At 38.1% G+C, this 11,566-nt stretch overlaps 2 protein-coding genes across 2 annotated transcripts; one reads left to right on the top strand and one right to left on the bottom strand.

Moving 5' to 3' along the window:
• Positions 1–2,828: 2,828 nt before the first annotated feature.
• Positions 2,829–4,796, bottom strand: LOC126588568 (uncharacterized). Its single transcript, XM_050253672.1, has 3 exons — positions 3,759–4,796; positions 3,420–3,590; positions 2,829–3,246 (listed from the first exon to the last, which is right to left on the bottom strand). Exons 1-3 carry the CDS (start codon positions 3,984–3,986, stop codon positions 3,193–3,195), a joined length of 453 nt encoding a protein of 150 aa, XP_050109629.1. The 5' UTR covers positions 3,987–4,796; the 3' UTR covers positions 2,829–3,192.
• Positions 4,797–9,867: 5,071 nt separating this feature from the next.
• Positions 9,868–10,449, top strand: LOC126590403 (secreted RxLR effector protein 161-like). Its single transcript, XM_050255867.1, has one exon. It carries the CDS (start codon positions 9,868–9,870, stop codon positions 10,447–10,449), a length of 582 nt encoding a protein of 193 aa, XP_050111824.1.
• The last annotated feature ends 1,117 nt before the right edge of the window (positions 10,450–11,566 follow it).

The following is an 11,566-nucleotide window of genomic DNA, read 5'->3' as shown; positions in this document are numbered from 1 at the left end:
GAATCATCTATGAGGCCTCGCCGCGCCGAGCCAACTTTAGCTAGGTGGTCCATCCTCAAGCCGTCACAACTTCTAAACAACGCTTGCACTTGCAAATCATTAAGACTCTTCGCAAAAAGCATGCCATAATACTTCGTCATTAAAGGCCCCGACTTAACTGAACTTGGTGAAAAATGCCCTGACTTGTCTAAAGTTGGCGAAGAAAAATGAGTGCCAAAGTACTCAACCAACCAACCGTACATATAGTGGTAGGGAAGTACCGCAACACGATCTTCTGTTCTTTCTGAGTTTGAAACAACACTCAAGCCATTGTAAATGTTGGCTAAGACCAGAATAGCAAGGCTAAAGGATTCACCTGCAGCCATCTTGCAAGCAACTTTGAAGACTCTGGGATGGATAAAGTTGACATCGTCTTTAGGGAAAACAAACTTACAAAGCCAACAAGCTAAGAAAGCAGCTAGGTAAGATTCTTCTACACGCTCTGACGTTATGCCAAGATCATCAAATGCTTTCAATTCGGCAAAGGAACAGCGCCCAGCTAGACCAATGACACCTGACGGACCTGAGTCTCTCTTCGGCCTGGTTGTCTTGTTCCGACCACTTTTCTTCAAAGGCCTCTTGTACTTCATTTCATCCCAATACCAAAATTGAATCCATGAAGACATCTTCACACCTGAGTTACCTTGAGCCTCTTAGGAAAGCTTGTGATATGCCCAAAACAAATAGTGGCAACTTGCAGGCAATCCTCGGCTATTGCAATGAGAAAACTCCTCCACGCTAGGAATAACCTCGTCGTAAAATTTTCCCTAGATCGGCAATCCTCCTATCTTATGGAGATCCCAAAGTGAAGTCGACATCTCTCCCTAAGCTATGTGAAGTGTGTTAGTTGCTGAACGCCATTGCTCGAAGAACGCACGAAGGACGAAAAGATGGCGATCGTAGCTAAACAAAGATGGTACACAATGTGATAAAGGCCCACATTGGTAAGCATATCTTTGGATTGGCTCACGATATCTTCAAGCCACTCCCAGTAAAACTCAGCAAAGACGGCTTCTCCAGTAGTCGGCAAAGTATTATTCCAAGTCACAGCTCCGCTACGGATGCAAATGCCAAGAAGCTCAAGCGAAGCCGGTGAATTGTCACAAGCATGGTATGAAAGATTCAAAATAAGAATCTTTGATGTACACGCCTTCTTCTTCAAAGTTGGTCGATTGAAATCTGTTACCTCCCAAGACACTTTAGAAGACCATGATTTAGCAAGTTGTATTTTGCAAGAAGAACAAGCACCTTAGGGCCAGTCAACGGGGCGCAAAGCTTTAACGTCGCTGCCAAATAGGCTTTGATCAGATTGAGAAGCCTGAAATCTCATAAAGAATAAGGTAGATTGATGTGTCTCAAACCATGCCCGAGGGGCTTACTTTAGACCATAGAGAGACTTTTGCAAGCGACAGACATTAGTGGGATGATCTTGATCAATGAAGCCAGGTGGTTGGGACATATAGACATTTTCCTTCAAGAAGCCATGCAAAAATGCATTGCTTACATCCAATTAATGCATAAACCAGTTGGATTGAACTTTTAGAGTGAGAAATATTCTAATAGTCATCGGTTTAGCCACTGCGCTAAAAGTGTCACTGTAGTCAATACCCTCTTGCTGATTGTACCCTTTTGCAATGAGTCGAGCTTTGTACCTACGTAGAACCATTAGGGTTTCTTTTGATTCTAAAAACCCACTTACAGCAAAAAATATTGTATGTAGAATTAGGAGGTACAAGTTTCCAGGTTCCAGTGTTTTGCAAAACATTAAATTCATCTTGCATGGCAGCTTTCCAATGTGAATACTTGGTTGCATGGAGATATGTAGAGGGAACACACTTAGTGTCAAGATGATGAGGGAGTGCATGTTTGGTTACTGTAAAGGCTTTAGGTTTAAAGATCCCTGATTTAGATCTAGTTTGCATAGTGTGAATGAAGATTGTAGATAAGGAGTTGGTGGAATTGTGGTTGCAAGTTCAGGTATGATGGGAGGACTTAGTGTAGGGTTTGTAATGGGTGCACCAAGGTAAGCTTATGGGTGCAGGATTGGAAAGTTGAGGTGATGGAGAACTTGGTGTAGCTGCAAGAGATGGAGAGATTGGGGTGGGTTGGGAAATGGTAAAAGTTTGAGATGGAGAGTAGAGATTTGGAAAAGTGAGAGAAAATGGGAAAGAATGAGAGGAAAAGGAACATGGAGGTTGTTGGTGAAGAGTAAGGGTGGGATTGTGAAAATGAAATGTTGTTTCATCAAAATAGACATGTCGAGAGACATAAACTCGATTGGTAGAGGGATCTAAACATCTATAACCTTTTATGGGAGAGGTTGTAGCCAATGAAGACACATGGCTTGCTTTTAGAGTCTAGTTTGGAATTTGTATAAGGTTTAAGCCAAGGGAAACAGATGCAACCAAAAATTCAAAGTTAGGAATAATTTGGACACTTTTTAAAGAATTATTCCTAAGGTGAAGGTTTGGACACTGAAGGTAGTTTATTGATCAAGTAGACTGCTGTAAGAAAGGTTTCTACCCAGAATTTATGTGGAACCTTAGAAACAATGAGAAGAATCCTTGCAGTTTCAACAACATGCATGTGCTTTATTTCTGCACAACCATTCTGCAAGCGTGTATGTGGATAACTCAATTGATGTTGAATGCCATGAACAGAAAAATGGTTCTTGAAATCAAAACTGAGAAACTCACCCCCTAAATCGAATCTCAAGGTTCCAATTTTATAACTAGATAGATTTTCAACAAGTGCTTGAAATTCAATGAAAGTATGAAATACATCTGATTTGTACTTAAGTGGATACAACCAAGTGTACTTGGTAAAATCATCAACAAAGATGACATAGAGCTGATAGCCATTTCCAAAGAGCAATGGAGCTGGTCCACAAACATCTGCGTGAACCAACTCTAAAGGTCTAGATGTATTACAGATAGAATTTTGAAATGGTTACTTGGCACATTTGCCTAAAACACAATTTGAATAGAAAAACTGTTGAAAAGAACTAGAAATAGGCAAGGCAGACTTTGAAAGCACAGATTGCAAAGTCTTGAACGTTAGATGCCCCAAACGTTGATGCCAAGTGGTAGGAGAATCCTTAATTGCAGTATTTACATGATATGGCGTTGAAGGATGAGAAGATGCATAGAATGGTTAGAGACCACGTCGAACAGGAGTTTGAAAAAGCATTTTCCCCGTAGTAAGATCCTTAACATTGAAGTCAAAAGGATTTAGAACCAATGAACACCAATTGTCCAAAAGAAACATATTAGCAGAAAGTAGATCATGTTTTAATTATGGAACATGCAACACATTGTTTAAATGAAAAGTTGCAGTAGATGTATGAAGTTAAGTGGAACCAGAATGGAGAATTGGCAAACCTTGGCCATCTCCAATGTACACTTTGTCAGGACCATTGTATGGTTGTGGATTTTGAATGTTGTTGAAATTGTTGGTCTTGTGAGAACTTGCGCCAGAGTTAAGCAGCCATGGAGGAGGAGAAAAGGTGTTTTTGTTTGCATACATTGTAAGTTTAGCTGGTGGAACTCGACCTAGAAAGTTAGGATTCATCCAATTTAAGTCAATAGCATAATGACCAGGATCTTCACAAATTTGGTAAGGATTGGTTTTGAAAATATTGTTGCAGTAGCAAAAACCACCACGATTTCCTCCTTGATTGCAAGAATTATTATTGTAGCGGTTGGATCTATAGTGATTACCTCCACGATTGTAGGAATTGTTATGGCGCTAAGAATTGCCTTTGGTGAAGTTAGACAGATTGTTGTTCTAAGCAATATATGCTTGAGGTGTAGGAAGCAAAGAAGGGAGAGTTGAAGGTGCTGCAATGGAATTAAAAGCTTGATAAGACTCAATAATGGAATATTCATGAGCTTGTGTCTTGCAAGCAAGTGCCATTTTCTTGCTAAGCAAGAATCCATGAAGGTCATCAACTGAAGTATCAGCCAATTGAAATAGAACTAAGTCCACAAAAGAATCATATTCATCAGGGAGGCCATTAAGAATAATGAGAAGCAGAGCATGATCATCAATAAGAGTGCCAACTGCAGCAAGAGTATCAGTTATCTCCTTAATGCACTGCAAGTACTCAGAGATGAAGGATAAACCTTTGGTTATATATTGTAAGTTCATGCGCAGTTGGTGGATGTGAAAGCGAAAGACGCCATCAAAGCATTTTTCAAGATTGAGCCAAAGATCACACGCATATTGAACACTGACTATGAATGGAATCAAATCTTCAGAAATAGTGGAATTGATCTAGATAATGATGTTTTGATCATTTTCGTACCAGATCTCAAACTCTGGATTTAGAATCGAAGTGAGACTTCCAAAATTATCAGCAAGAAATCGAGGAGATGGAGGCTCAGATCCATCAACGATGCCGATGAGTTTGTACCAGCAAAAGATCAATTCAAAAAGAGATCGCCATACAAGATAATTGTGGTGCTTTAACTTGGTTTGAATCATGTTGTCGATATTGTTGATTGTGGTTGAGTTGATCGATGCTTGTATAGAAGAATTAGGGTTTGTGTTCATCGGAGAAGAGACAGGATTGGCAGACAGATGGCAAGCAGTGTGCACTGGAGAATGATGAAGTGGTTCAATCACTGAAGAAGAAGAGTGAGAAGAGTTGGCTGCCGTTGATGAACATAAAAGAGAACGAAAACGATCTTTTTGGTAGGTGAAAAAATGCAAGAAAATTTTCCCAAGGAATCAGAAGTCGTAAGGCATAAGGCTTCTTGATACATATTGAGAAAATGATTTCATTCATTCCTTAATGATTAAGTTACAAAAGTATTTATAGGGAGGCTAAAAATAACAAACTAATAGAAAAAGGGTAAATTACAAAGGTAATAACCTTAACTAACTTTTGACAGTTCGAATTACTATTAATTACTTCAGTAGCTTTCTCTTCAATTATGCCAAAAGGAAATAGAAATAACAAAATAAATCAAATGATACAATATCATACTTCTAACACTCCCCGCAATGGAGCGTGGGCGTTTTTGCTAGTCACTTACTACCAACGTAAACCATCAGAATCTATTGTTCTCGTACCTGGTGGTGGCTTATTTGTTGCGAAATATGGAAGGAAAGATGCTTTGTTATTTTCAATGACAAATCCCCCGATCCCATAGCTGTCCTACATCGAATCAATTTCCTTGTTGCCGAGATGAGTATAATCAATATTCCACTGCTTCCTTCTCAGGGCATGCTGCACGAAGGCCAGTATCATGGTTAGCCTCACAGTTCCCTTTCATAAAAATGAACATTGGTGATGCTTGGAATCACTCTACTATTGAGTCTCGTTTCGAGGTTGTTGCCCGTGATTGTAGAAGGGCTTTTTTATATGGAGCCCCATTCTCCTATAGTGCTTCTTCTGATGCTGCCGAAACTGAAGCAGTACTAAGGGGATTGAAAGTTGCAAAAGCTAACCACGACAATCGTATCATCATCGGAAGCGATTCCATTATTGTTATTGACATCATCAAGACACCACATTTGAGTTATAACTGGTGCATTTTCCAAATTATTGCAGAAATACGCCGTTTTGCCTCTTGTTTCTCATATCTACATTGGAATTGGGTTCCTTGGTCAGCAATGGAGTTGCTCAAATGGCAGCATCCTATTAATAATAGTAACAATTGGAATGGAGATTTAACTATGCCAACCTTGTAAAATCAACAAAGCGAACATGACTCTTAAAAATCTTATCTTACAAATTTGTTGCAATGTCAAACCTCTGTCAGTTTGTCTGTCAATTTCTCTATTAAATGATGACATGGCTTGAGGCGCAACCCACTTTCTCATCCAATTAGATAAAAATATTAAAAAATTAAAGACAAAGTTAATTAAATATTATATTAAAAAAAAGGGACCCACCCCTACCTTACCCCTCACCTTTCTTCTTCCCTGGTTCATCTGTCCCTTGCTCCCCGAGATTAAACTCCTACCCCTCTGCAAAACCCTAAGGCCAGCGCCCATTTCTCTTTCTAGAAGCCATGTTTATTCTATCTCACATTCGCCACTGTTGGAATATAAGTGCTTGTGCTAGAGAAATATAAGCAAAACTTTTGGTATTTCAGATTTAAATGTGAGCCATTGGATTATATTCCAATTGGACAGCTGAGATGTAATATTAGTAATAGTAGTGTGTGTTGCCACTTGTAACTATCTTATAGGGTAGATTACATAAATGGTGGAGATTGAACTTTGTAAAAGAGAATCTCTCTCTCTCATCTCAACGGTTTTACTCTTGCACATGCTTTGAGTGCTATGTGTGAATGAATGAAGTAAGTTTTTGCTCTGTGTGAATATCCTCTCTGCAACTCTCTGAGATTTTCCAGAAACCTTTCATCTCCATTTTTACTTCATTCCTTAAAATAGATATCATAGTCTCTAGATTCTAACATGGCCTCAGAGCCAGGTTTGGTCGCTTAACACTGGGTGATTGAATCTGTGAAGGAAACGAGTTGAAATTTGAAGAAATTGTTTGCGATATCTGTGTCTAACATGGCAGGGTTTGGAGGTGGTGAGATAAGAGGGCCGATCTTCAATGGCGAGAATTATGAATTCTAGAGCATAAAGATGAAGACTATATTCAAATCTTATGGGTTATGGGAATTTGTTGAAAAAGGAGCAGAGTGCTCAGATTCGAAGGGAGCTGATGAATCTGATGAAAATAACAAGGAGAATGAGGGATTGAGTGCTGTTGCATCTCTCTCGGATAAGCTCACGAAAGAGGCCAAGGCATTGGGGCTGATTCAATGAGCAGTTTTCGATAAGATTTTCCCTCGGATCTCTCATGAAGAAACCTTTAAAAGAGTTTGGGATATTTTGATGCAAGAATTCCATGGTGACAAACAGGTTAGAAGTGCCAAATTACAAAGTCTTCATAGAGAATTTGAATATACCAGAATGAGAGATGATAAGTCTTTGCCTGCTTATCTTACAAAATTGTTTGATCTGATAAATCAAATGAGAAGTTATGGAGAGGAATTGTCTAGAGAGAGAATTGTGGAAAAAATGTTGATTAGTTTACCTTTCGTGTATGATCCTATATGTTCTATAATTGAACACTCAAGGGATATAGATGTGATTGAGGTCTAAGAGGTAGTTGCCTCGTTGAAAAGTTTTGCACAGAGATTGGAAAGACATAATGAGAATAAGATTGAGAGAACATTTGCAAGTCTTAGTGTGAACCCCAAACCTGTCAATGCTTCTGGGAATCAAGGGAATCGATACCAGAAGAATTGGAAACCAAAATTTAAAAAGTGGGATCAAAAGCCTATTTACCAATCTGGGAAGCAAATTGCAACTACAAAAGTGGTAGAAACCCTTGTAGACACTGTGATAAGTATCATTATGGAGAATGTTTTCTTAAAGGCAAACCTAAGTGTCACTGTTGTGGAAAAATAGGGCATATTGCAAGAGACTGCAGTAATAAGAAAAATGTTCAGCAGCTGAATTATGCAATTCAAGTTCTTCCTACACCAACCATGTTCTATGTTAATAATGCAGTTGATAAGAAGTCCATGGAAGATGTATGGTATGTGGACAATGGCTATAGTATCATATGACTGGCAGAGAGGATGTGCTAGTTGATATTGATAGAAGCATAATTGCAAAAGTAGAAATGGTGACAGGTTGATGTTATTGGAAAATGAAGTTTGGTGGTTGACACTAAGATGGGAATAAGGTATATTAAAGAAGTAATGCTAGTCTCTGGTCTTAAGGAGAATTTACTTAATGTGGGACAGATGATGGAGCATGGATACTTTCTGATTTTTGGAGATAATAAGGCTAAGATTTATGATGACTGCTCTCTTTCTAATATGGTTGTTAATGTGCCAATGAGAGGAAACAAAAGTTTTCCTTTGAAACTTCAAACAGATTTGCATTTTGCATTAAGAGGAAGTGTGAGTAAGTCAACTTTGATTTGGCATAGAATAATGGTGCTTGGATTGCCAGAAATCAAGAATACCAATGAAGTGTGTGAAATGTATATTCTTAGGAAACATTACAAGGATTCTTTTCTAAGAGAGACAACAAGTAGAGCCACTATTCCACTGGAATTGGTACACACTGATGTTTGTGGACCAATGTAAACTGTTACAAAGGCTAGAAATAGGTACTTCCTCACTTTTATAAATGATTGTACTCAGATGTGTTGGGTTTACTTTATGAGATACAAATCTAAAGTGTTTAATGTCTTTAAGAAGTTTAAGGCTATTGTTGAATTGCAAAGTGGGTATAAGTTGAAGAAACTAAGAAGTGACAGAGGAGGAGAGTATACATCCATTAAGTTCAACATGTTCTATGAAGAAATGGGAATGGAAAGGCAACCTCACTGTGGCATACTCACCACAGCAAAATGGAGTGGCTGAAAGGAAGAACAGGACCATTTTGGAGATGACTAAGTGTATAATGGTTGAGAAGAAGATACCTCTGGAGTTTTGGGCTGAGGCACTTAACACTACAGTATATGTCCTAAATAAGTGTCCAACTAAGGCTTTGGACAAGAAAACTCAATTCGAAGCCTATAATGGAATTAAGCATTTAAGGGTGTTTGGTTCTCTGCGCTATGCACATGTTCCAGAACAACAAAGACAGAAGTTTGATTTGGCTAGCACAAGATGTATGTTTTTGGGGTATGAAAGTTGTGAGAAAGGCTACAAGCTTTATAACATTGAATCTGGAAAAGTTGTTATTTCCAGAGATGTAGTATTCAATGAAGAAGCAAGTTGGGATTGGAAGGCATAAAAAGAATGCAGTATCTCAATTCCACTCACTGATATGCTTACTGAGAAAGAAAAGAAAACTAGTGAATCAAGTCTGACTCAAACTGAGATTTCAGAAGGTGATGAAGAGACACCAGAAAATATTGAAGAAGTACATGTTGCAATTGGTGCTGTAGAAGATAGTCAAAGTTTAGGTCCACATGATGTTGACCATACTCCACTGAAATATAAAAGCATTGCAGAAATGTATAAAAGGTTCAATTTGTGCATCATTGAACCTGAAACATTTGAAGAAGCTGTCAAGGATGAATCATGGCAGAAAGTAATGGAGAATGAAATTGCAATGATAGAGAAGAACAATACTTGGGAGTTGGTTAGTAGACCATCTGATAAACCAGTAATTGGTGTCAAATGGGTTTACAAAACCAAGTTGAATCTTGATGGCTCAGTGCAGAAAAACAAAGCAAGACTAGTTGCAAAAGGTTACTCTTAAAAGCCTGAAATAGACTTTAATGAAACTTTTGCACCAGTTACTAGGCTTGATACAATTAGAACATTGGTTGCTTTGGCTACACAGAAATGGTGGAGACTATTTCAATTAGATGTGAAGTCAGCATTTTTTAATGGAGTATTACATGAAGAGGTATATGTTGATCAACCCCCTGGATTTGTGATTAAGAACAAGGAAGATAGAGTTTACAGACTCAAGAAGGCATTATATGATCTTAAGCAAGCTCCAAGAGCTTGGTATGAAGAAATCAACTCCTATTTCACTAAGGCTAGTTTTCAAAGAAGTCCTAGTGAAGCAACATTATATGTGAAGACTGCTGAAAGTGGAATACTTATTGTTTCTCTATATGTGGATGATATCATCTACACTGGAAGTTCAAACAAATTGATAATGAAGTTCAAAACTAAGATGATGAGTCCCAGTGAAGAAACATTATATGTGAAGACTGCTGAAAGTGGAATACTTGTTGTTTCTCTATATGTGGATGATATCATTTACACTGGAAGTTCAAACAAATTGATGATGGAGTTCAAAACTGAGATGATGAAATAGTATGAAATGACTGATCTTGGGTTGTTGCATCACTTCTTGGGTTTAGGTGTGATACAAATTGATTCTTACATCTTCTTGCACCAGAAGAAGTATGCAAAGACATTGCTGGATAAGTTTGGTTTCAAAGATTGTAAATCAATTGCTACCCTTCTTGCAATGAATGAAAAACTATCTAAGATGGATGGAAGTAAACCAGCTGATGAAAGTCTATATAGACAGATAGTTGGGAGTTTGTTATATTTGATTGCAACAAGGCCAAACATCATGTTTGCAACAAGTTTGTTAGCTAGATTTATGCATGGTCCTACCAGAAAACATATGGGAACTGCCAAGAAAGTACTTAGGTACATTCAAGGCACTCTTGATTATGGTATAGCATATGAGAAAGGGAAGGAAACAATGCTTATTGGCTACTGTGATAGTGATTGGTCGGGGAGTGAGGATGATATGAAAAGCACATCTAGATATGCATTTAATCTTGGTTCAAGTGTATTTTCGTGGGCATTAATCAAGCAAAGCATTGTTGCACTATCCACTGCAGAGGTTGAATATGTCAGTGCAGCAGAAGCCACTACACAAGCAATCTAGTTGAGATTTGTTATCTCAGATTTTGGTGAAGAACAGGTTGAGCCTACAACAATTCTATGTGATAATACATCTACTATAGCCATAACCAAGAATCATGTGCATCATCATAAGACAAGGCACATAAACAGACAATTTCACTTCACTCGAGATGCATTACAAGATGGGGGGATTGATCTACTGTACTGCAAGACTGAGGAGCAAGTTACAAATATCCTTACTAAGGCATTGGCAAAAGATCAGTTCGAATACCTGAGAAAGAAGCTTGGAGTAATCTCAGCACAACACTTAGAAGGGAGTGTTGGAATATAAGTGCTTGTGCTAGAGAAATATAAGCATAACTTTTAGTATTTCAGATTTAAATGTGAGCCATTGGATTATATTCCAATTGGACAGCTAAGATGTAATCTTAGTAATAGTAGTGTGTGTTGCCACTTGTAATTATCTTATAGGGTAGATTACATGAATGGTGGAGATTGAACTTTGTAAGAGAAAATCTCTCTCTCTCCTCTCAACGGTTTTACTCTTGCACATGCTTTGAGTGTTGTGTGGGAATGAATGAAGCATTTTTTTGCTCTGTGTGAATATCATGTCTGCAACTCTCTGAGATTTTCCAGAAACCTTTCATCTCTAGTTTTGCTTCATTCCTTACAATAGAGATCATAGTCTTTAGATTCTAACAGCCACGTAACCCTCACCCGCCATGCACACCACCTTTCCACGGCGACCCCAAGGACGAAATCTGGGTTTTTTACTTCGGTACCAAGATTCTTTTTTTTTTTTTTAAATTCAGGATTTTGAATTGGGTACCCAAGTGAGATTATGGTTTATGGGTTTTGATTTTCATGATTTTATGGAGTGTTTGGTAATGGTGGTGGGGTTATATGAACATTTGAAAGGATTTGGGGCTGAGTTAGGATGACAGAGTCTTGAAAGCTTGGAGCTGAATTTGCATGTGTTCATGGCCACCATTTTTGTTCAACCAAAAATTTACAGAGAGATAGAAGCAGTGGTGAAGCAAGAATTGTTAGGAGGAGGAGCGAAATTTAAAGTAAAAGGTCAAAAAAAAAATTAGACATTCAAATCGTTTAGATAGTAAACAATACTAATGTCGTTCATA

Source organism: Malus sylvestris, chromosome 11, assembly GCF_916048215.2.
Source record: "Malus sylvestris chromosome 11, drMalSylv7.2, whole genome shotgun sequence".
Taxonomy (NCBI): Eukaryota; Viridiplantae; Streptophyta; class Magnoliopsida; order Rosales; family Rosaceae; genus Malus; species Malus sylvestris.
This window is presented reverse-complemented; position numbering and strand designations above follow the sequence as displayed.

Excerpts from the sequence above, each read along its gene's own strand:
- LOC126590403 (XM_050255867.1), top strand. The coding sequence starts at position 9,868 with ATGACTGATCTTGGGTTGTTGCATCACTTCTTGGGTTTAGGTGTGATA.
- LOC126588568 (XM_050253672.1), bottom strand. The coding sequence starts at position 3,986 with ATGACCTTCATGGATTCTTGCTTAGCAAGAAAATGGCACTTGCTTGCA. Across the intron at positions 3,591-3,758 it reads CAATTCCTACAATCGTGGAG|GTCGAGTTCCACCAGCTAAA; the intron begins GTAATCACTATA and ends CTAACTTTCTAG. Across the intron at positions 3,247-3,419 it reads GTACATTGGAGATGGCCAAG|GATCTTACTACGGGGAAAAT; the intron begins GTTTGCCAATTC and ends TTCAATGTTAAG.